The 25726-nt window shown below is 44.7% G+C and overlaps 2 protein-coding genes and 1 pseudogene across 2 annotated transcripts; 2 read left to right on the plus strand and 1 right to left on the minus strand.

The window, feature by feature from the left end:
• Nucleotides 1-3816: 3816 nt before the first annotated feature.
• LOC100944599 lies at nt 3817-4216 on the plus strand (annotated as a pseudogene).
• Nucleotides 4217-8191: 3975 nt separating this feature from the next.
• On the minus strand, nt 8192-13047 carry CFAP97D1 (CFAP97 domain containing 1). Its single transcript, XM_003786293.2, has 6 exons — nt 12896-13047; nt 11660-11730; nt 11260-11378; nt 9639-9762; nt 9059-9115; nt 8192-8314 (listed from the first exon to the last, which is right to left on the minus strand). Exons 1-5 carry the CDS (start codon nt 13017-13019, stop codon nt 9068-9070), a joined length of 486 nt encoding a protein of 161 aa, XP_003786341.1. The 5' UTR covers nt 13020-13047; the 3' UTR covers nt 8192-8314; nt 9059-9067.
• A 1266-nt stretch (nt 13048-14313) lies between these two features.
• Nucleotides 14314-25504, plus strand: DUSP3 (dual specificity phosphatase 3). The gene is made up of 3 exons (XM_003786294.3): nt 14314-14753; nt 17799-18025; nt 24588-25504. Exons 1-3 carry the CDS (start codon nt 14629-14631, stop codon nt 24791-24793), a joined length of 558 nt encoding a protein of 185 aa, XP_003786342.1. The 5' UTR covers nt 14314-14628; the 3' UTR covers nt 24794-25504.
• The last annotated feature ends 222 nt before the right edge of the window (nt 25505-25726 follow it).

The following is a 25726-nucleotide window of genomic DNA, read 5'->3' on the forward strand; positions in this document are numbered from 1 at the left end:
GATGGGTTGTCTCTGAGCAAGAATGATGAATGTCACACAAGATCAGTGTTTTTCTTAGCTGCCCAGATAATTTTATTTGTTAATAGTAGCCAACATTTGTCTGTCTTTGTTCTGTGCTGGATGCTGTGCTGAGGCCTTTATGTACATTTCCTTAGCAATTATACCAAGCCAATGGGGTAGGATTCTTACCATCCTATTATATGAATGGGAACCAAATAAAGATTAGAAAGTTTAAATAATGTGCCCAAGATTCCATCGTTTAAAAAAAAATGGCAGAGCTATGGTATTTGAGCCTAAATCTCCCAAGTACCAGGGATGATCATAACCACTGTATTATCCTTGTGGTCTCATAACTGAAGCTACTCATTAATATAACTGACTTACCAGTGAGGAATATGTTCAGGACTAGAATTAACAATATGCAGTCTGGTTTTAACTTCTAAGACTTAAAAGAAGCTGCTTACACATGCGTACGTTTTCACGCACTTTTACTCATGAGAAGAAAAGGAGGTCAGGTTTAAGGCAAAGCAGGAGGAAGAAGGCTTGCTGCTCATTTAGAAATTTGTACTTCACCTTCTTACAAAAGGACACTTTTGCAGTTCCCTAGCTCATGAACTGATAGGTCTACCAACCAGGGTCACATTCTTCAGAACTTTCTAGCAAAAGGATGGGGACTTCTATGTATTATGTATTTACAGGGTATTAGATTCTTATCCAGTGAAATTGGTCTTGAGCTGTTCCACAGGGAACCAGGCCAGAGAGGTTGGCCACCCCCAGAAGCATAAATGGCACGTGCAAGGTTGTCATACAGGAAAGCGGGGATCTAAAGGCTACTCACAGGCAAAACAAAACAATCCCTCATAAGTAAAAATTACTCTTGAAAATCCCGTATAGAGGCAACATGATGGAGAACTCAGAAGTCTCATCTGGATAGTTTTTCTTTTAGTGTTAGAATATAGTGGTTGAGAACCAGGTGACTTTTTTTTCTGTGTTTTCATAGCACTCAACTGACATTTTCCACTGCTTACATAATATCTTTATACAATTGTCAGATGAAATGGTAGTAATTCTCTTTACATGTATTTTTTTTACACGTATCTTTTTACATGTATTTTTACATGTATCTCACTCTGTTGCCCTAGGTAGAATGCCATGGCATCATAGCTTATAGCAACCTAAAAATCTTGGGCTTGAGCCTCAAACCCTTGGGCGAGGAGCAATCCTTTTGCTTCTGCCTCTTGAGTAGCTGGGACTACAGGCACCTGCCATAATTCCCAGCTAGTTTTTCTGTTTTTAATAGAGACAGGCTCTCTTTCTCAGGCTGGTTTTGAACTCTTGAGCTCAAGCAATCCACCCACCTCAGCCTCCCAGCATGCTGGGATTAGAGGCATAAGCCACTGCACCCAGCTCTTTACATGTGTTATGAAGTGAGGTTATAAAATGTGATGGTTGCTTTATTTTCTGTCAAGGCAACCTCCTATCCCCAAGACCAGCTGTGTCTATAGCTTTTTGTCTGCTACTTAGATCTGTGAGAATAGAAAGGATAGGGCCCTAGAGACAGAGGTCATTTGGAAGTTGTTTTTGCAGCTCATGAAAAGCAGAAAACTGTTGTTTTAAAAAATGCGTCTTGTTTACAAATTTGTATTGTTGGAATATATGTAAATGTAAACCCAAGTCTCACTCCAACTAGCAGTACGTATATTCTTAGTCCTTGGGCAAAATTTTTGAAGAAGTCCATCACCCTGGGCCCCTACACCAATAAATCTCCTTATTACAAATCCCTCAAGATGTACCTTTTTTAATTCTTGAGTCTTCAAACACAGGTAAGTTCTCTGTGTTTACTACAAGAAAGAATGTGAGCTTTAGAGGAATTTTCTAGAGTAGGGTTGTTAAATGGGTGACATATGTACTGCAACTGCCCATACCTGCACCTGTGCAGACATCACTAATTGATCATGGCACTCTCCTGTTAATTCTAGTTACTGCCTTTGGATCTTTCAGGATACAGTGTTCAGTTTCAATTAAGTGTAGTTAGCAAATGAGCTAATCTCATTTTCCATCCTTGATCCAGTGATTTATAACTTTAGCCTGCCACCTACTCCACTCTCTGCACAAGATGGGTTTAAGAAAGTTAAAAACCATCTGTCATTCACAGGCAGTGCTCAGATATGTTAAACATTAGCCATTGTGCTTTTTACTATTGTATGTACAGATACGCACATGTTTTAAAATCAATTCTATATCCACCTATCTAGTGTCACCACATTTATGCTACCCATCACAGGATCATGCATCCGGACAATGAGAGCATTTGATGACTTATTTAATAACCACAGACTTCAGTATATGCACAAAGCCTAGTTTTAATTAGATAAGAACTAATAAGCAGCATTTCTCTATTTGGTGGAGTTAATACTGATCAGTAGGTTACTCCATGTTTTTTTGCCCTTTGAAAACAATCATCAACCATTGCCTCCTTTAAAAGTCAGGTTTGTGGTTTCAGAACAAGGTGGTATAGATCAGTGGTTCTCAACCTTCCTAATTGACATGTTGTTACAAATGGAAAAAAGAGGTCATGACCCACAGGTTGAGAACCACTGATATAGATTCTCTTCTTATTCCTCTTTGCCTCTATTTTTTTTTTTTTTGAGACAGAGTCTCACTTTGTCACCCTCAGTAGAGTGCCATGGCCTCATGCTCACAGCAACCTCAAACTCTTGGGTTCAAGCAATTCTTTTTCCTCAGCCTCCCAAGTACCTAGAACTACAGGCACCAGCCACAATGCCCTGCTATTTAAGAGATGGGGTCTTTCTCTAGCTCAGGCTGGTCTTGAATCTGTGAGCTCAGGTGATCCTCCGGCTTCAACCTCCCAGAGTGCTAGGATTACAGGCATGAGCCACTGCACCTGGCCTCTTTGCCTCTAAATACAAATAAATACCTTGGAAGTTATTCAAAAGTCAATGATAGAAGGACTTTGGAAGCTGGAAAGAAGATGGCGAGCTAACTAGGGACCTCAAGACTTGAGAAACAACAATATGGTGACTGGCTTATTTTTTTTATCTCATGTATACCCAAGACTGGGCTCTGGAGAGATCTGCAACCCAGAACTGCCATGGGCATAGACAGAAGAAACAAACAAAGTAAAACCAAGAAAAGCTTCCTTTCTCTGGCTAAAAGGGTGGGGAAGGTGACGTCCATAGAGACCTAGTGGAGATCTTGAACCTTAGCTCCAAACTGGGTCAGTAGCAGGTTGCTCGATGCTTCACCAGCAGCAGTGGAGTGTTGTGTCTCTCTGCTCTACCCAGTAGCATATGGAGACCTAGGTCTAGCAGTCCTGGTCACTCCTCTGCAGAAGGTTGTCCAGTGACACCATGCAACCCAAGGAAGCACCTTCTGGTAGAAGACATCAGCAGAGATTGAGTGGGAACACCAGCAACACCCCAAGTACAAAGTAGACCAGAATAGCGTTACAAAGGCTCTGAAAACTGAACTTTGATTGGAAGCAAAAGCAAAAGGCATGAACCTATATGTGGCACCTAAAATAGAAGATTTAAATAGGAAAAATAATACAATAACATAATAACCCAAATGTTGAGGATACAATAGGAAATTACTCATCATACCTAAAACCAGGAAAGCCACAATTTAAATAACAAAAGACAGTCAACTGGCAGCAATACCAATATGATATAGATGTTGGAATTTATCTGGCAAAGATTTTGAAGTAGGTGTAATAAAAAATCCTTCAATAACTAGACTTTCCACATACCAGACCCTTCTCTGCTTGCACCGCATATACGCTGCCCTGCACCCACCATGACCACCGTTGAGCAGCTGGTAGGAAGATGGCACCTGGGGGACAGCAAAGGCTTTGATGAATACATGAAGGAACTAGGTGTGGGGCTAGCTCTGTGAAAAATGGGTGCAATGGACCAGATTGCACCATCTCTTGTGACAGCAAAAACCTCACCATAAAAACTGAGAACACTTTGTAAATGTGTTTTCTTGTGTTAAGGGAGAGAAATTTGAAGAGACTACAGCTGACGGCAGAAAAACTCAGACTGTCTGCAACTATACAGATGGTGCATTGGTTCAATATCAAGAATGAAATGGGAAGGAAAGGATGATAGCAAGAAAATTGACAGATGGGAAATTAGTGGTGAAATGTATCATGAACAATGTCACCTGTACTCAGGTCTATGAAAAAGTAGAATAAAAATTCCATCACCTCTCTGGGCAGAAATTAGTTATGAGAATGAACAAGTTCAGTTCAGTGAGCAAGTCTCCATACTGCTTTTTTTTTCATTACCCTATTCAATTATATTTATCACAAATATTTTACATGTAATTATTTCAAAATGTTGGTTTAATTTGGTTCCTCCCTTTGGTTAATAAATATGTTTGTGCTAATAAAAAAATCCTCCAACAATTAATGATAAATTCTTTTGAAATAATGAAAAAATAGAAAATCTTAGCAATGAAATAAAAGATATTAAAAAGAACCAAATGGAAATTATGGAAATGAAAAATACATAAGCAAAAATAAAAAACTGAGATGAACTCAATAAAGAAGGAAGATGATAAAATCAGTGTACTTAAGGATGCAAGGACAGAGCAATAGCATTTACTTAATCCTACAATTTAGGGATTTAAAAAAGCCTCAAAAAGATCCTCAGGGACCTATGAGACAATAACAAAAGAGCTACAAACATTTGTATCATTGCAGTCTTAGCAAGAGAGGAGAAAGAGAGATTGAAAAGTATTCTGAGAGGGTAGTACCTGTGGCTCAGTGAGTAGGGTGCCAACCCCATATACCAAGGGTGGTGGGTTCAAACCCAGCCCCAGCCAAACTGCAACAAAAAACCAACCAGGCATTGTGGTGGGTGCCTGTAGTACCAGCTACTTACGAGGCCGAGGCAAGAGAATCACCTAAGCCCAAGAGCTAGAGGTTGCTGTGAGCTGTGACACCACAGCATTCTACCAAGGGTGACAAAGTGAGACTCTGTCTCAAAAAAAAGAAAAAAAGAAAAAAAAGTATTTTGAGAAAACATGGCTGAAAACTCCCAAATCTGATGAAAGACATAAATATACAGATTTTAAAAGTTGATTAGACACCAAATAGAAAAAGTAGTCACAATCCATACTGATATATAATTAATCTTCTAAATACTAAAGATTAAGAAAAAAAATCTTAAAAACAGGAAGTAGCAACCAAGAAGGAATACCAGTTCAAACTGTTATTTTTTCATTGCCTATAATGAAACTGTGATGGTCCAACATTTATCAAGTGCTGAAAACAAAGAACTGTCAACCCTGAATACTATATCTGGTGAAACTATTCTTCACATTCTCAGATGAAGAGAAACAATTTGTTGGGACATGCTTGTGTTTAATACACCTAAAATATCAAACATCTTAACTTAGCCAAGTCTACCTTAATGTAAGCTCAGAACACTTACGTTAGTCTATAGTTGGGCAAAATCATCTAACACGCAGCCCATTTTATAATAAAGTGTTGACTATCTCATGTAATTTATTGAATACTGTGCTAAAAGTGAAAAACAGAATGGTTGTAATTGTATTTGAAATATGCTTTCTACTGAATGTGTATCTCTTTTGCACCATTAAGTAAAAAATCTTAAGTAGAACCATTAGAAGTCAATTTCATTAAGCATTAGGAAAATGCAAATTAAAACCCCATGAGATTTCTCTACACACATATCTGAATGGCTAAAATTTTAAAAAAGTGGTGATAACATCAAACGTTGGTGAGGTGGTAGAGAAATTGAATCACTCATCTATTATTGGTAGGAATGTAAAATGGTACAACCACTCTGGCAAATAGTTTTGTAGTTCCATTTACTTTTTTTATTAGTTTTATTTATTTATTTATTTTGCAGTTTTGGGCCAAGGCTGGGTTTGAACCCGCCACTTCCGGCATATGGGGCCAGCGCCCTACTCCTTTGAGCCACAGGCACTGCCCTATTATTTTATTTTTTTTAGAGACAGGGTCTCACTTTGTTGTCCTCAATAGAGTGCTGTGGCGTCACAGCTCATAGCAACCTCTAGCTCTTGGCTTAGGCAATTCTCTTGCCTCAACTTCCCAAGTAGCTGGGACTACAGGCGCCTGCCACAACACCTGGCTATTTATTTGTTGCAGTTTGGCAGGGACTGGGTTTGAACCCGCCACCCTTGGTATATTGGGTGGGTGCCCTACTCACTGAGCCACGGGTGCCACCCTTGTAGTTCCATTTAAACTGAAAATGGTCTTACCATACCACCTAGCAATTATGCCCTTGGGCATTTGTCCCAGGAAAATAAAAATCTATTTTGATGGAGAAACTTACACACAAATGTTCATAATAACTTTATTTATAATATTAAAAAAAACCTAAGAACTAAACAAATGTTCTTCAATGATGTATAATTAAATAATTGTGGTACATCCATACCATGGAATACTACTCAGCAATAAAAAGGAATAAATTGTTGGGCACACAACTTGGGTGAATTGCAAGGAAATTATACTGAGTGAAAAATCCAGCCTCCAAAGCATGGACATGTGCTACATGATGCCATTTATGTAACATTCATGAACGATGTAAAAGAGATTAGTGATTTGCCAGGACTTTAGGATGGGGGAAAGAGGGTAACTGTGGTTAAAAGAAGTGGGACAGAGAGTCTTTTATTTTGAATTTTTTTGGTAGAGTCACGATCTTGCTTTTTGCCCAGGCTGGTCTCAAACTCCTGGCCTCAGGCATTTCTCCTGCCTCAGCCTCCCAAAATGCTGGGATTACACATAGGAATGACCAAGCCTGGCCTACAAGTATTTTTTGATAATAGTCCATTTAAGTATCCTGAATGTGGTTGTGGTTATACAAAGCTACACACATGACAAAACCGCATAGAGCCATATACAGACACACAAATGAACGTATATATAGCTGATGAAATCTGTTCTATGGATTGTACCAAGGTCACTTTCCTGGGTTTGATGCCACTGGGGAAGGCGGGGTGAAGGGTATAGGAGGCCTCCCTGTACATTTATATACAACTACCTGTGAATCTGTCTTATTTCAAAATAGAAAGTTTAAAAAGTCAGTGTGATGGTTAATTTTAGGTGTCAACTTATATGGATTAAGGAATACCTAGAAGTCTAGGTAAAGCATCATTAATTGGGGGGAGGGTTTCCAGAGGAAACTAGTCTGAATGGCCCAGGTGAGAAAGACCCGCCCTCAGTGTGGGCAGGCACCATCCAATCTGCTGTGAGTCTGAGGAGAACAAACACAGCAAAGGTGAGTGTGTAGATCTGTCTTCTGCAATTGGAAGACAATCTTCCTATCCCATGCTGGGACAACAACTCCAGGCTCCTTGGCCTTTGGACATGAGGATTCACACCAGTACTCCCTGCCCCTAGGGTTCTCAGGCCTTTACCCTGGGGCTGAGAGTCCCTCCATCTGCTTCCCTGCTTCTCAGGCCTTTGGACTCAGACTTAGCCACATTATTAGCATCCTGGGAGCTTTAGCTTACAGAAGGCTTATGGAAGGACTTCTCAGTTCTCATAATCTTGTGAGCTAATCCCCCTAATAAATCCCCTCTCATCTATCTATCTATCTATCTATCTATCTATCTATCCATCCATCCTATTGAGTCTATCTCTCTAGAAAACCCTCACTAATACAGTCCAGCTCAAAACCAGCAAGACCAGCCATAGAAGTGATATGACATATGCCATATGTTTTGAGACATTTTAACTGTTGCTTTTCCCTATAAATGAACAGAGTACAAGGAAACTTCAGTTCTTTTCCAATTTTGTGTATTCACAGGAAATAATGGCATTTGTTCCTTGTGTTGTCTGAACCTTGATGGTCTCATGAGATTTTGTTTTCCATTTTGACAGAGCTGTACTTGTGGCTGGATGATCTTATCCCACTTTCCCCCCACCCCAGGATGGTGACAATGATGCTGTATGTTTTAAAAAGTTCTTTCAAACCTCCCCCCCCCATATCTGTCTTTCTCATCTCTTTCTCTCTCTCTCTCTCAGATCTCTTCCTCTCCCGCTCTTCCTCTTTTAAAATTTATTTTCATAGCCCCAAATAAAAATGCTCATTGCATCTTTCCTTCTGTCTCCCTCATTTTGGGATGGGAATGTTAAGCCTTTGGGTTCCTTAAATGTGACTTACTCATTTTATGTTCCAAGCTTTATTGAAGCACCCTAAGATTGAGCATTTAGCCACTCAGGAGTGTCTGGAGATTCTAAGCAGCCAAGAAAATCCTAGGGTCTTCTCTTATGTCTTTTTTCATGGCAAACAACCTTGTATTCAGCAGGGAAGAGAGAGAGAGAGAGAGAGAGACATATCAATTATACAACCTATTTTTTTTGAAAGCCTGAGTGTCTATTTATCCTTCTCCCTTGGCATGGTGGTGGTGGGGACCGCTTAGTCATTACTAACAACGTTAAATAATACAAAATGCATGACAGTACTTTTAAATACTGATGGAGACCTGTAATGTAACTTTGGCACAACTTAAAGCCATGAGGCCTCTAGTTTGTTTTACTGGAACAAATCACTTCCCCTTAGAATCCCATAAAGCCTTAAAGCTGATAACGAAAGACAATTTCATTTTCTACTTGTATGGAGAGAGAGCCCTCAGTTCCCTGAATGGCTGACCAACCAATATTGTCTGAGAAGAGCAAAATCCCTCCCCTTGGGTGGCACCTGTGGCTCAGTGAGTAGGGTGTCAGCCCCATATACCGAGGGTGGCAGGTTCAAACCTGGCCCCAGCCAAACTGCAACAAAAAAATTGCCAGGTGTTGTGGTGGGTGCCTATAGTCCCAGCTACTCAGGAGGCTGAGGCAAGAGAATTGCCTAAGCCCAAGAACTGGAGGTTGCTGTGAGCTGTGATGCCACAGCACTCTACCCAGGGTGACAAAGTGAGACTGTCTCTTTAAAAAAAAAAAAAATCCCTCCCCTTAACTAGGCCCATGATCACCATTCATGGGGCTCTTTAGGGCTTTGGTATCAACTTGATCATGTTCTATAGCAAAGAGACATACCCATTCATCTCAGGAGAGAAGATATCTTGTTGTATTTCTGATATAGCGCCTTGAATTCTTGAAGGAAAAATATCAGAAAGTTTGATGTCAATGCCACAACATTGGTGCTGCTGCTGCTTAAGTTCTATATCCTAAAGATGGCTTAGAAAATGTTTACAGACCAAAGCCAGGGAGTGGAGGTTTTTCAAAACATCGCAGATGCCTTTTTCCCCCCTTTATGAAGGGCCATTCCTAAAAGAAGCAAATCAACTGCTTACAGAACTGCATACCCATCATCTCCCTGCTGTTTTCAGCCTTTCCTAATGAATTAAGGAGGAAGGAAGATGCTAGCAGATACGTTCTGAAACTGACCCACAATTGTTGTGAAACTGACACATAGCAGCTTTGCTACCAAGCTCTCTCTAGCAGTTTGATGGTTTGTGCCTGTTAGCTTTGCTTTGGATGGTTTTCATTTTAACGATTGTTGCATTTCGCATAATTTGGCCCTAGCTGTTTAAGGATTCTTCTGAGACTCTCTATAGGCTGAACATAGACAAACTGTGTGCATGCCTGGGGGGATGTGGCAAGAATGTGCACGTGCCTGCCAGTCTATCTCAGATGACCTACGGTCATAATGGGGTTTGCGGTCGCCAAGCCTCTTCAGAATGCCCTGGTTTTCCACCGTGATTCTCACTAGCTCACGGTTCCTCGATTCTCTGTTTAAGCTGAAAAACACAAAATTTCAAGATGGGTAAAGAAGGAAACACTCCTCCTGGATGGGAGCAGGGGAGGAGATAAAGTCATCATGTCATAAACACTGGCTGAGTGTGGGGATAAACCATCCTGCTGAATCCTGAGTTCCCAGGGGTAGCCCATGGAACTGACCACACTGCATTCTGGGAAACATGCAGAGAATCTGCAGGTTCATATCTGTGGTCCTCAAACCTGCTGCCCACTAGATGACTCTACTTTATTGGTCTAGACTTTGGGCATTGGCATTTTGTAAAAGTTCTCCAAGCAGTATAATGTGAAATCAGAATTGAGAACCTCTGGTTCATATTATGGGGTCTCCCAGTGGATAAGTTGCAAATGGCTGGTGACAAGTTTTGGTTCATGTCACTCCTTTCAGCTTTCAACTTATACCAGGATATCCCAGGATACTGTCAAGGCACTTTGACACCCCCACCAACATACACATTCCATCAAATTCTTCCCCTTGCACACACTTCTTTTGGTGCCCTGACCACACTGCACTGTTATTTACCTAAACGTCTCCCCTACAAGATCTTGAGTTCTTTGAGGTTAGGAAATGTACATCTCATTTCATCTTTGTATTCTTGGCTCCTAGCACCTAGCAATTGTTCAGGATATTATTTGTGGAGCAGATTTTAAAATGCTACACCATAGTCCCAGCTATGATACTATGGTCTGAATGTCTGTGTCCCCCTCTCCCCAGTCTCTCCCCAATTCTCATGTTGAAATCCTAACTGAGAAGCTGATCCTCTTAGAAGGCAGGGCCTTTGAGAGGTGATTAGGTCATCCTAATGAATTAGTGCCCTTATCAAAGAAGGCTGAGAGAGTCCCCTTGCCCCTTTTGTTAAGTGAGATTATAGTGAAAAGATGGCTGTCTATAAAGCAGGCCCTCACCAGACATCACATTTGCTGGTTCCTTGATCTTTGGAATTCCCAGTCTCTAGAACTGTGAGAGCTTCTGTCATTTATAAGCCACTAGTTTGTGGTATAGTGGAACCTCTTGTAAGCTGACCACCCAAGGAGCTATAACAATCTAGTTAGCATACAGAGGTGGTCAACATAAGGAACTAGGCCTTAGTATACATGGTACATGTCCAGTTTACGCAAATTAGGTCAGTTTAATACATATCATCAGTATAGTAGGCTTAGATCCTTATGATGATGACCTATGTATATTGACCAGTTTATTATAATCCCTGGGGTAGTCAATTTACAGAAGTTCTACTGTCATCCCTAATGGACTAAAGCACATGATCATTTTTTAAAAAGCAAGCAGTGAATTCTGTGACCAACCAAATAGGACTCTGCAAAGTCTCTTAGATGAAATAAAGATTAGCTCTTTACACTAGAGAAAGGTCCCATTTCTGAAGGGGACGCTTTGCTTATGCCTCAGGAGAACTTCACACTAAAACCCAAAGGGAGAGCCAATTTTGACTTTCCAAAAATGAAATGAAGAGAAAGAACACTACCTCTTGGTAAAATATTCATTCCAGCAATCCACCTTGGCAGGGCCTCGATGAGCATTCGCAATTTTCTGGCATAGTTGCTTATTTTCGTACTCAATTTTGTCGATCCTCTTTTGTTCACCCTGGTAAGAAACCGCACCCCGCCGTGGAGACATGGCTACACTTCCTCCAACACACAGTGGCTTAGCAACCCTTCCTCTGGGATTGTGGGAAAGGGACACCCGGAGGGCCACAGGGGAGACTGGAGGCAGAGCTTAGGAAACCAGAGATGTGTATGGGACAAAGGACTATTAACACATCATTGAATTGAGTGGGTGTTTAGAAGGCTCTGGGAAAGTGGACCTCTTTAGGACATAGATTAAAAATCAGTAAAAAAACATCTACAGATGGCAAGAACAAATACCTGTAGTTTGCTCAATTTTAAAATATGATGTGTATGCGCCACTGGAGGTTTGGTATCAACAGTAGGCTTCACTAGAGAAGAGGGATAAAAGAGAGTGATGTTATATCAGAGGAATCCTGATAGCAGCCTCAGAAAACCAACTCACGTATAGGCAATGACACTGGCTAATGAATGGCTTTGAATTATGACCTTAATCTGGTTCAGAAATTTTAGTTTGGCTTAATTTCCCAAATGGACATGTCTGAAGAGTTTTGAGCAGAAATGAAAGAATAGTGAGGACTAGAAAAAGTAAAATTTACAGAGATAAGTGTCCTTTTAATTTTATTTGTATTTTTATTTATTTTTTAAAAGGTGGGGTCTTGCTCTGCTGCCCAGGCTGGAATGCAGTGGCATGATCATAGCTCATTGTAATCTCCCACCTCAGCCTGCTGAGTAGCTGGAACTACAGGTGTGAGTTCCCCCATCCCTCACTAATTTTTCTACTTTTTCTTTCTTTCTTTCTTTCTTTCTTTCTTTCTTTTTTTTTTTGAGACAGAGTCTCATTATGTCACCCTCGATAAAGTGCCATGGTATCACAGCTCACAACAATCTCAAACTCTTGGGCTTAAGAGATTCTCTTGCCTCAGCCTCCCAAATAGCTGGGACTATAGGCACCTGCCACAACACCTGGCTGTTTTCTGTTGCAGTTGTCATCGTTGTTCAACAGGCCCGGGCTGGGTTCAAACCTGCCAGCCTCAGTGTATGTGGCTCTCACCCTAACCACTGACCTACAGATGCTGAGCCAATTTTTCTACTTTTTATAGAGATGAGGTCTTGCTATGTTGCCCAGGCTGGTCTCAAACTCCTGGCCTCAGGTGATCCTCCCATCTCAATCTCTCAAAGTGTTGGAAGTATAAGAGTGAGCCACTGCACCCAGCCCAAATGTCCTTTTAATCCAATGAAAGAGGCTCTCTCCCATCCTTTCCCAATATTATTAGCCTGTCTAGTGGGTTCTGAAGTCCTATCTTCTTTCTAAGCTACTTTGGCTTAAAGAGTTTGTAATGAGTGTTTCCATCAAATGAACTCTCTGGTGGAAGATAAACTTTGTTACTGATGCTAATGTCCTCTTGACCAGACTCAGCAGAGAAGGCCATATCATCCCAAAGCCATATCGTAATCTGGTTTACTGTAAATATCTCCATGGAAGACCCTTCCAGAATCCCTGATAGCAGTGACCAGCCCATACCACCCACGTACCTATTTGTATTCTATTCTTATGAAATAGGTAGTGGCCAAAGTCCAGTTTCTTTCTGAAGGTTGTGCTTTGCCTGTGATTAGAGACGATAACAGGGTAGGCCAGATAATCCAAGGAATTGTTCATCTTCTTTTCCTAGTATCACTTCAGAAATGAGGCACTTATGCTCCTCTGTGAGGTAGTTAGCTGTCCCCATGGCAGGTTGTCATAGTTACCCAGTTATGACATCAGGTGCCAGTTTCAGGGAAGAGTTGGAGTAGCAGAGCTGGTTGTCTCTGGGCTTCTGTTTAATGCTAACCTAAGCCTAAATCAAGATGAGGGTCAAGGGACTCACAAGTTTTTCCTACTGCCTACAATGTAGATGCTGCCAATCACCACCAGAAGGAAAGGAGTGGTGTGCTGGGAGGGGTGGGAAGGCATAAGTGGGGGTGAGGGATACAGAATTCCAGTGTTGGATACACATTGGGGCTATAAGCCAAGCAGTCTCCACCTACAATGGTTTCCTGGCAGGTGCAAGACCACAATCTTTCTGGGGAGGGGAAAGGTGACATTAACAATAACCTGATCCATTCACTTCATTTTGCAGATGAAGACACTCAAATCCAGAGCATCAGTGAAATACCTCAAGAACCAAGTTGGTGGCAGAGCTGGACTAAGAATGTGGGTTTCCTGAATTCCAGAAACCACATTTGCTCTTTGGGGGAAGGGAATCGCCATTTTACATGGCAGGGAGGGGGGAGAAGGGGGGCTTCCTACCAGGACAGACACTGTGTCTTTCCAATTTAGTGGGAGCTCAGAAAGTGCTGAGGTGCTGATACTCACTAGGTGGCTCCTAGTGAACAGCTGTTCCAGGAAGGGCTGTGAGGCCTATTTATCTCCACACCAATGCAGGGTGTGGCTCCTAGTGGGTCCTCAATACATTGGCTGATGGGAGGGAGGACAACACCGAGTGCTCACTGTGTAGGGCTGGGCGCTGTCCTTGAATGTCATACTTAATCCTTCCAACAACTGTAGGAGTTAGGTTGTTTTATTACCCCTATTTCTTTCTGAGCAACAGGCTCAGAGAGCTTAATTCCCCAGGGTCAGATTTCTAAGCCTGACTGCACATGGGCCAAGATTTTAAACAGACACTGACTCTCCATGCATGTTGAAAGCAGACGTGCCCCAGAGTAGGGCTTCCCAGACTTTGCCCTTCTTAGGGATCTCCTGGCGTAGGTAAAATGTACATTCTGATCAAGCAGGGCTGGGTGCGGGGAGTGGTCAGATTCTGTGTTTCTTGCAAGGGCTGGGGTGATGCCAACACGCCACTGGTCGACAGCAGGAAGCAGCTCACACGTGGAACCCGAGTGTCCCTATAATCCTGGAAAAACCAAGCCACACCCTGGTGTACCTTTATTAGGAATATTTATTGCTCTCGCATTTGGCTCAGTGAAGGAAATTGCTTCCTGATTTACGAAGATGTACAAACTGCCCTAGACAGGGCTAGGGAGAGGATCCCTGAGAGTCGGGGGTCCCGCGGAGTGTCACTCGGTTCCAACGGTCCACATCCTTCCCCGGGCGTGGAGCGCGGATGCCCCCCGGCGTCACAGCGCCGGAGCTCCGCAACTTCCAGCGCCGGCGGGACCGCCCCCGGGGCGGGGCGGGGCGGCTCCCGTCTGGCGAGCCCCCGCCCAGCTGACCCGCAGCTCTCCCCCTCGCTCGCTGCTGCCCCGGCGTGCAGGGCCCGGTCGCCGCCATGACGGCCCCGTTCGAACTCTCCGTGCAAGATCTCAACGACCTGCTGTCGGACGGTAGCGGTTGCTACAGCCTCCCGAGCCAGCCCTGCAACGAGGTCACCCCGAGGATCTACGTGGGCAACGCGTAAGTCTCCCCAGCAAGCCCACCCCCGCCGCCCCTCCCTGGTGCGCCCCGCCCACCTGCAGGCGTGGGCGGGGGGAACCCGAAACAGTAGTTCCTCTGGGAGCAACGCGGATGGTGGGGAGGAGGACTCGACGCCCACCCTCGCGCGTGGGGCCGAGGGGCAGGACCCCAGTCCGGCCCGGCCTGGCCCGGCCCGGCCCAGCACGCTCCTGGCTCATCGCCGGGTGCCCGGAACCCCATGGGGCACCTGGCCCCGCCCTTAGCCGCCACCCGCTTGTGGATCGGTCTTGGGCGGGGTCGGGGCTACCATGTTCACTTAACAGGTGGCCCTCTGGCGCTAGGCCGGTCTTCTGCCCGCGCGTCATGTGACAGCTGCCTGGTTCTGCAGTGAGGTCACCGCGGAATGTCTGCCTTCGCCGCCATGGCAACGGGTTTACGTCACAATTCGGGCGTGGAACTTTCCCAGCTCGGCAGGCTCGGATCAGGCAATCTAAATATCCAGAGAGCCGGGTTGGGACTTCCTGGCCTCTTCTCCCACCTTCTACTTAGGGTTTGACTTACATGAGATTCTAGACCAGGCGTCCTCAAACTACGGCCTGCGGGCCACATGCAGCCCGCCTAGGACATTTATCCGGCCCGCCGGGTGTTTTTGCCGCCGCTGCCTGTCCTGTTTAGCAGGCGACAAGTCCCGCGGCCGCAGTCCGGCCCGCTAATGGTCTGAGGGACAGTGAACTGGCCCCCTATTTAAAAAGTTTGAGGATCCCTGTTAGACCGATTCAATCCCCGTACGGACCTGAGCTGTCATCTAGAAGAGGTTCCTGACTTTCTCACCACCAAGAATGCATTTACTGTAATGTTTATTACACACAGGTTCTTTTTATTAGGTTGATTTCTCTATTTTCTCTTATTCAAACTACTAGTTAGAATTTCTCAGCAGCAGGAGAGAACCAGTGTTAACCAGCCACAGGAAAGAATAGATTAGCATGCCTATACAGCCTACACTGAAGACCCACTTACTAAAGTCCTAAGCTCCACAGGCCTAGCCAAGAGACCTGAAAACCCAGAACTAACATCTCTCATTTTAAGAGGAAATGGTGGCCCAGAGCAATTGAGGAATTGTGAGGATAGAGTCAGTGTCTTGTTCATGTCTGTATCCTCTAACCTCCACTAGGACCTGCTGCTTAACCTGCCAAGGAATGCCATGGAAATTTGGGGTCATCGTGGAGCTAGAAGGGGTCCATGAGGCAAGACCCAGCCTCACATGGTCTCATTCATTCCATCATTCATTCTCCAGTTTGAGCTACTAGGATGTGTCAGGCACTGTATACAACCTTCATTGATAGTAGAGGTAGTATAATGATAATGGTGAATTTGTAGAATGTCAAATTAATATTAGAGAAGGGAGATGAATGAGAGTGACTCTTCAAAGTGTTTCTTCTAGCAGCCACTGCTTTACAGTCTTGTGCAGTGTCCTGAGCAGGAGTAGCTAAAACAGAGTCCTGTGTCCCAGCCAAAGGCCCTAGTAATTTCAGAGTTCTGGGAACACCCTCCCACCCACCCCCCAACTATCCAAGCAGCAAGTGGGCTTTGGTAGCCTCAGGATTCCTGCTGCCTGGAGATTCTGGCCACTCAGCTTCCTGTGTGGAAACCAAGGTTGTGAACATCTGGTGGTAGCCAGAATGGCAAGTGCTGAGTCACTGTAGAAGAAGCATCCTTTGACTTCTAAAGATATCTGACCTTGACTTGGCCAGGGTTCAGGGGGGTGCTCAGCAGGGAGGATCAAATGATCATAAGTACTGAGAGGATTCAGGCTTCCCCACCCATCAGGAGCCCTTAACATCAGGGCTCCAGCCATGTGCTCATAGGGCAGAGACAGAGCTTGTGTGAGCCACATTTGCCAGGTCTCAGGGCATGAGAGCAGAGTGAGGTGGAAGACAGAGCAGGACTGAACCTTGAGGGGAAGGAGGTTTCCTCCTCCCTCCATCAGCAGCCAATGGGAGCACATGCATGCCCCTCTACCTGTCCTGTAGGGTCAGAGCTCTGTCAAGTGGTGGTATTGCAGTCCGTCTTTCTTCATAGGAAATGGGCAAATGAGATTATGTAGGAGGCAGTGTTTTTTGTAAAGTATAGACTGCTGTTTGAATTGGACTGTTTTGTGAGGTGAAACAAAGGGACCCTTTGATGATTCAGAGCAAGTATTTTGTGACCCCCATGGTTCTTTGGGGGCCACTTGCTAACTCACCCATGGGAACTTCAGAAATGTGGCCAGTGGAGTGTGGCAGGAAGGACCCTTCTGGGGTTGGGGTGGTGCTGCCTGGCATGTGAACATTTCATTCTTTTTTACTCACCTGTTTATTTAGCACCTACTGTGTACCAGGTGCTGCAGCAAGGTGCTGGGGAGATGGACCTCAAGCACATAGGTTCCTCCTCAAGGAACATACAGTTGGGACTTGTAAACAAAGAAGCACCGATAAGCGTTAGAATAGTAGTGCTCACTATGGTGTCAGGCTCTTGTCAGCAGAATAGCCTGTTTAACACTCGTAGGGAGTAGGCGCTATTATCATCCGCATTTTACCAAGAAGGAAACTGAGGCACAGAAAGTTTAAGTGTCTTAAACTTAAGGTTGCCTGGCTGGTAACTGAGCTGCATTCTTACCCAGGCATTCTGGCTCCAGAGCCCATTTGTAACCACTTGGTTCACCTACTGCCATGAGTTAGGGAGATGGTGCCAGATGGGATGGAGTGGAGATGAGGAAATCCTGCAGAGGGTGGTGACAGATAAGGGGGGGTATGTCTACTGAAAAGGTGGAGAAGGGCATTCCAGGCAGAGGGGACAGTGTGGGCATGAAACCACCAGTCTATTTGGGGAAGATATTGGTAATTTGATATGGCTGGAGTGAAGGGAGAGATCATAAGATGAGGCTGGAGCAGGGGCCAGAGCATGGAGGGTTCTTGCTTTGCCAAGAGGCTTAGAGCCGTCTCTGTCCCCTCCGCTGGGATTGCCAGTTGGTCAGTGAATTGTCCCTTACCACTGTCTCCTGTCCAGGTCTGTGGCTCAGGATATCCCCAAGCTGCAGAAACTGGGGATCACCCATGTTCTGAATGCTGCTGAGGGCAGGTCCTTCATGCACGTCAACACTAATGCCAACTTCTACAAGGACTCTGGCATCATCTACCTGGGCATCAAGGCCAATGACACGCAGGAGTTCAACCTCAGCGCCTACTTTGAAAGGGCTTCGGACTTCATTGACCAGGCCTTGGCTCAAAAGAACGGTAAGGGACCTGCCACCCAGGAAAAAATGGGAGGCCCCTGTAACTGGACTGTCCTTCTAGAACACAGACCCTCAGCAAGTCTCATCTCAGAAACCCTCTTATTCTGTGTTTCCTGTGGTGAATGACTGACAGCTGTGGCTCTCTCCCTGGTCCTCGGCTGCCTGTGTGCCTCGTTCACACAGTGTAGACCCAGGACCCTTGCATTTGGTTTGATGTTGGCTGAGGGTTGGTTTTCAGCCACTTACATGCCCCCCACCACCAATTCAAGCAGCTTTAATCATAAGGAATATTTGTTATTATCCAGGGCTGGTTGGTTTATCAGCTCTATGGTGGCATCTGGGCCACTTTCTTTCCCTGTCTCTCTTCTGCCACCTCAACATTGGGTTCTCCCCTCATGGTCTCAAGGTGGTTAATCGCCACATCCCACCAGGACAAAACGCAGCCATCTCTTCCCATGTTTCTCTCTTTTAAGAGCAAGGACAGCATCCCCCAGGAATTCCCCAGGGAACTCCCCATCATGCCTCATTGACCAGGTGTTGACATGGTACCTGGCAAAGGGAGTAGGGTGGCAAACTGTGGCCCCAGGCCAAATCTTCCAGCAGCTTTTTAGATACTTTCTGTAGCCTTCAAATATAAGGAAGGACTGTAGGACAACTGCTGAGGTGCTGGCATTGAGAAAAGACTTTCCATTAGGAAATCCTAGAAGGCCACAGGGCAGATATCAGCTGAGCAGGCCGGGCTGCTTGCCCTTTCTGCTTTTAGCTCCTTCCTTGACCTCTTCCTCCCTCCCCAATCCATGCCCTCCCAGGGGAAGTGACCCTTGTGCAGTGTTATTGACCTTGTCTCTGCTACGCCCAGCGGCCTTCCCACCCAAGTGATTTCCAGCAGACAGACTTCCCCAGACCACGGGATAGCTCACTGTCAGGGCTCTGGAGAGAAGTTTTATTGACCAGGGAATCTGCGGACTTTTGTGTGAGGCCCCTCATGGTCCATCATGGTCACTTACACACTCAGCCCAGTCCACCCACTTCCACTCCAGCTGTATTAAGCTTGTTGCTCTGTGTAGATGCAGAATGAGAGTTCTGATTAAAGGGGAGGATTTTGCTTTACTCATATAAAATTGAGGGGTCAACTATTCAGGGAACTTACAGTCTCTGACTTTGTTTCCTGGTTCCAGCTAACTAGGAACATGCCCTGATTTTTTCAGACCTCCTGCCCAGGTAGGCTGGGTCTTCAGTTGAGAAAGCTCTGTCAGGCGGTGCCTGTGGCTCAAGGAGTAGAATGCCAGCCCCATATACCAGAGGTGGTGGGTTCAAAACTGGCCCCGGCCAAAAAAAAATAAAAGAGAGAAAGCTCTGTCTAGGGCAGTGCCTGTGGCTCACTGGGTAGGGTGCCAGCCCCATATACCAAGGGTGGCAGGTTCGAACCTGGCCCCGGCCAAACTGCAACAACAACAACAACAACAACAAAATAGCTGGGCATTGTGGCAGGTGCCTATAGTCCCAGCTACTTGGGAGGCTAGGGTAAGAGAATCACCTAAGCCCAAGAGTTGGAGGTTGATGTGAGGTATGACGCCACAGCATTCTACCGAGGGTGATAAAGTGAGACTCTGTCTCAAAAAAAGAAAAGAAAGAGAGAAACCTCTCTCTGCCTCTCCCTACCCTGTCCTCTGGCAAACTCATCTTTGTGCTTTAGCACTGGGCATGGTGTCTTCTCGCCTGTGAAGCCTTCCCTCAGACTGGGTCCACTGTATCCCTTTTCTGTCTCCTGATCTATGTCAGGCACATAGTAGGTATACTGTAACATGGTTACTGAACAAGTGAGAGTGAATTCCATGGGCTCCAAGGCCAAGTGTAAATGCTTTTAAGGTTGATCAGCCAAGCGAGTTATAGAAGAATGCTGACCTTTAACAATGTGCAGGGTTCAAGGGACCCAAAAACCTCTCACTAAGAGAGCTGGGTGGGATGGCTGAGGGTGCTCAGGGGAGAGAGCAGTCACTTCCAGCTGGGGAGACGAAGGGAAGCTTTGTGGAAGAAATGGCATCTGGGCTTAGCCTGGGAGTTGGAAGGCAGAGGTTGAACCACCCGCTTCCCCAGTGGGCTCTGTATGCCTTGAGTATGTTCTAGGTCAACCTTCCTAATGCCGCGGCCCTTTAATACAGTTCCTGGGAGTTGCGACACACAGATTGAGAACCGCTGTTCTAGGTGGTGAGGTGGCTGTTTTACAGAGAGTCCTTTTCCTGGGGTGGGTGGGGGCAGGGGCAGTCCCACTCTGAACACTTTAGGCATACTAGCCAGAGAGTGAATGGGCAGGAAACTATAGGATTCCTTCCTGATTTGGGAGGTGCTGGAAAAGTAGTGTTTTGTGGGCGATGGGAGCAGGTGGACTCTGAGCTGGCAGATTGCCTTCCAAATAATGGCTGCGTAGAGGTGTTATTGGGCAATCATTCCTCAATTAGTCAGCAACTGTTTACCTAGTTGCTGTGAGATATTATAAAGGATCCAAAAATATTAATATATACCCCACAGTCCTCACTCCTAAGGAATTCACCCCCTGAAGCGGAGAGTAGATCGGTGCTTGGCCAGCAATAGCCCAGGCCTGGGCTGATGTGGCTGAGGATGTTCTAGGTACTAACAGAGGGTAAGAGTTCTGAGGACTTCATATGGGAGGCACCAGTTGAGTGGCTTTTTGTGTGGTCTCCTTTAAACTCCCAACTACCTCATGAAATGGGTCTATTGGCACAGATAGAAAATGGAGGCACCATGAAGTTAGTGGGTCCTAGTGTTAATGACCAGTGTATTGGTCAGGATTCTCCAGAAAAAATAGAACCAATAGAATATGAAGCTGGCCCTCTGTACCCATGGGTTTTGCATCTGTCAATTCAACCAACTGCTGATTAAAAATATTCAGGAAAAGAATGGAGAAGCAAGAATCCAATTGTACTCAATTCTAATATGAAGGCCGTAGATGAGCTAATACGAGGGGTGGGGTGGGGAATGAGGGAGAGGGGAGGAGAGAGGGGGTGGGGGGGTCATGGTGTGTGGCACACCTCTTGGGGACAGGACACAATTATAAGAGGGACTTTATCTAACAAGTGCAATCCGTGTAACCTAATTCTTTGTACCCTCAGTGAATCCCAAACAAGTAAAGGGAAAAAAAAATCTGTTTCCAAGAAAAAAAACTATTCAGGAAAAAAGGTTACTACATCTATACTGATCATGTACAGACTTTTTTCTTTTGTCATTATTCCCTAATCAATACAGCGTAGCAGTTATCTACATAGCATGTGAAATGTAAATGATATTTACATTGTATTAGGTATTATAAGTAATCTACAGATGGTTTAAAGTATCTGGGAGGATATGTGTAGGTTATTTGCAAACACGGTGACATTTTACATAAGTGACTTGAGCATCCATGAACTTTGGCATCTGTGGGATGTTCTGCAACCAATCTCCTATGGATATGGAGGAACAACTATATATATTCATATACAGAGGGTCCCCCCAAAATGTATATACATTTTAAGAAAGGAAAAACTATTAAAATTGTAATGCTCAGTATATACCGATAACAAAAGATGAATACAAGTCACCTTGAGTACCTTTTGTCATTGCAGAAGTCAGACGTGACTTGAATATTACAGATTTAACACAGTTTTTCCCTTTCTTAAAACGAGTATACATTTTTTGGCACCTTCTGTATATATTTTTTAAAGTCATCCTTATTGTAGGGATATGATTTATTTTTTATACAGGGTGGACATAAAGTTCATGTGTCTATTAAAATAGTTTAACCTGGTAAATTGCATACGAACTTTATGGATACCCTGTATTAATATATGTTTATTGTATTGATTTATATCTATTCCTATATATACACATATGATTTATTTTAAGGAATTGGCTATGATGGTTGGGTCAGGCGAGTCTTAGGTCTGTAGGCCTGGCCAGCAGACTAGACTCAGGATTTCTCTGTTATAATCTTAAGGAATAGTTACTTCTTCACCAGGAAACCTCAGTTTTGGTCCTTAAGTTCTTCAGCTGTTTTGGTGAGGCCCACCCACATTATCAAGGGCGGTCCCCTTCACTCAAAATCAATTGATTGTGGCAGTGCCCTCCCTTCACTTAAAGTCAGTTGATTGTGGATGTTAATTACAACTACATCATATCCTCATAGCAACATCTAGACTAACATTTGGCCAAGCAGCTAGGCACTGTAGATTAGCCAAATTGACATATTTAGCCATCAGGTTAAAATTTAAACCCAGGTTCATGAACCTTTGAAGATTTGGGTTTTAAGAACCTGTACTGACAAGGGAAATAATTGAACTGGCGTCATAAGGGCTGAGTAGTTGTGTACCAGGTAGCCAAGAGGGAGAGAGATTCCAGATAGAGGGAACAACCTGTGCTAAGGTGTAGAGGTGAGAAAAAGTGTGAAAAGTGTCAAGCACTTTCCTGTGAGCAGCTAGCCTTGGAAGCTACTCTTTGGAGACCAAATTCTACCCTGCAAAAGGTGACAGGTCATATTTGTGTTTTGGAAAGATCTTTCCAGCCGGTGGGTGGAGAGTGGAGTGGAAGTGGTGAGGATGGAGGGAGAGCTCAGTGTGGGGGTGTTGAGGGGGCACAAGTAAAGGTGACAAGGACCTGGACTAAGTAAGCACTCTGTGTGGGGAGAAGCCAAGGCATGCGGCTCATGGGGCCTCCTGGAACATGCTAGGACTTTGGTGACATTGGCCTCTAGCATCTCCTCATCAACCTTCCTTCACTGAAGGAAGGACCCAATGCTGAGTACACAGAAGAGAGCAAACCACATGACATCCCTGCCCTCGTGGAGCTTACCTCACAGTGGGAGGATGACAGTAAACGTGTGAGAACGATCTGATCTGTGGCAGGTTGCAGGGAGGATAAAGCTGGGAGAAGGAGATTAGACAGGATAAGTAATAGGACTGGGCTTGTGGATTGAGAGAGAGTGGGTGGGAAAAGCCTTCCTGGGAAGGGGACATTTAATCAAAGCCCAGGGAAAGAGGAATTATAGGCCTGAGCCAGCTAGAGTGGAGGAAAAGGAAGAAGAAGGAGATGATGTCACAGCTAGGGACCAGATTTTGCAGGACCTCATAGACTATTTGGGGAACCATGAGGGGGTGTGTGTGTGTGTGTGTGAGAGAGAGAGAGAGAGACTGTTTTGTTTTTGTTTGTACTTAATGTGTATCTTTTGTTTTTTAAATCGCGTTGTTGAGGAATGTTTGACATTTAACAGACTGCACATAAGTTTTGATGGATGTATACACCCGTGAAACCATCGTCATAGCCTAGATAGTGAGTGAGCATGTCCATCACCCCCTAAATTTCCCTCAAGTCCCTATGTCACCCCTCCCTCCCACTCCTCTCTATCCTCTATTCCCAAGCAACTACAGATCTGCTTCCTATCACTAGAGATTAGTGTGCATTTTGTAGAGTTTTCTATAAATGGAATCACATAGTTATGTACTCTCTTTTTTCGTCTGTTCTGTTTCACTCAGCATAATTATTTTTAGTTTCATCTATGTTGTTGCATAGTTTTTTACTGCTAAGTAGTAGAGGGGTGTATGGCTGTACCACTGGTGGTTTATTCATTCACCTGTTGACAGACATTTGTTTTTGTTTTTGTGTTTTTGAGACACAGTCTTACTCTGTCACCCTGGGTAGAGTGCCGTGGTGTCATAGTTCACAGCAACCTCAAACTCTTGGGCTCAAGTGATCCTCTTGCCTCAGCCTCCCAAGTAGGTGGGACTACAGGTGCACACCATGACACCCAGCTAATTTTTCTATTTTTAGTAGAGATAGGGTTTCACTCTGTCTCAGGCTGGTCTTGAACTCCTGAGCTCAAGCAATCCACCCACCTTGGCCTCCCAGAGTGATGGGATTACAGATATAAGCCATGTCACTTGGCCTGTTGATGGACATTTGAGTTGCCTCCATGTTTTGCTTTTGACCTAAGTATAAAATACATACATAGTACCCATATCATAAGTGTGTAGCTAACTCCCAGCGTTACCCTATCTCAGCTTCCAATAACACAGGTCAGTTTCACCCTCTTTTCTGCTCTGTGGAGTCACACACCTCACGTTTCTCATGTTTCTGTGCTTCATTTATGTTGTTTCTTGTAAGTCATAGATTGCTCAGTCTTTTTACTTATCTATTCTATTGATAGGCCCCTAGAGGTTTCCAGCTTAGGGCTGGGTTGAATAGTGCTGCCCATGTCTGTTCAGGAACATGTGTGTATATTCCTGTTTGTCATGGATCCAGATGCAAGCGTTCAGTTTGAAGAGATAAAACTGTCACCATTTTCCAAAGCGGTTGTACCAATTTACACCCTACCTTCCTCAGCCATGCAGAAGAGTTCTGATTGCTCCATATCCTTACTGACACTTTGTATTTTCCATCGTTTTCATTTTATCCCTTCTGGTGGGTGCCCAGTGGCATGACTTTGTGCTTTTAATTGGCATCTCATGGAACAGTCTCAACCAGTCGTAGTGTGAATCAGATGTCTGTAGCTCACCGTGCCTCCCTGTTTCTTGCAGGCCGGGTACTTGTTCACTGCCGTGAGGGTTACAGCCGCTCCCCGACTCTCGTCATCGCATACCTCATGATGCGGCAGAAGATGGACGTCAGGTCTGCCCTGAGCATTGTGAGGCAGAACCGTGAGATCGGCCCCAACGATGGTTTCCTGGCCCAACTCTGCCAGCTTAATGACAGACTAGTCAAGGAAGGGAAATTGAAACTCTAGGGCCCCTGCTGCCTCTTCTCAAGAGGTTCTCCAGGGAGGCCCTGGTTGAAGGTGTCCCAAGCCTCCATGTCTAGAAAATACACTGTATCCTGCTCTCAGCATCACAAGGCACATGCCCACAAGTCTGTCTCTACATAGTTCTGGGACACTTTCCCCCTGGGGAACATATAAAGAAGCTTGGTAAGGAGGGCATCTTTGCTCCCTGGTTGTCCTGCTGTAACTTATGATGTCCTTTTCCTTGGGGGTGGGGGCTCAGAAAGGAAAGGCCTGTGGCCTGCATGCTTCTTAATGGCCCAGGGCAAGAGGTCTATAGGAGTGGGAGGCCTGAGATGCTCACAGGGGCCCCTTATGACTTCCCTTCCCTTACCCCCAAATTGTGTCCTGAAAGAGAACATCAGCACTTGAGCCCTAGTAAAGGAACTATGCAAACACAGAACCCCTCCCCGCCACATCTGTGTCCCCAGGTATCCCTGCAGCCTTCCACACACTACGCATGGCAGAGTTCTCGCATCACAAGCTCTGAGGATGGGGCAGGGGTGTGTCTGTCAGCTGTTAGTGGATGGAGATTCCCATAAGAGGCTGCATTTTAATTATTTCCTTGGGATTAATTAGGTGGGCAACAAATTCTCCCAGAGGACTGTTCTCAATCCATAGAGTTTTAAAAATGTGAATCTTTGAAAGGTTGAATGCAGAATCCACAGCTTTGGAATATTTCTCTTGGACCTCTCTCTGTCACTTCATTTGTTAGAAGAGCGATGCTTTGGGCATGGTTTTATTTTTCTTTTTTAGAAAACAGGGTGTTGAAGTCCAGCCTATTTAAAAACTCCACCATTTGGAGAATTACAAGGGTTTTGTTCTCAATTATAGTGTTGGCGAGCCCAAGTCACTCGTGCTAACTGCTTTTTGTCTCAGTTGCTATTTCGAGACCTGAAG

Source organism: Otolemur garnettii, unplaced genomic scaffold (assembly GCF_000181295.1).
Source record: "Otolemur garnettii isolate 467f Iridium unplaced genomic scaffold, OtoGar3 scaffold00018, whole genome shotgun sequence".
NCBI lineage: Eukaryota > Metazoa > Chordata > Mammalia > Primates > Galagidae > Otolemur > Otolemur garnettii.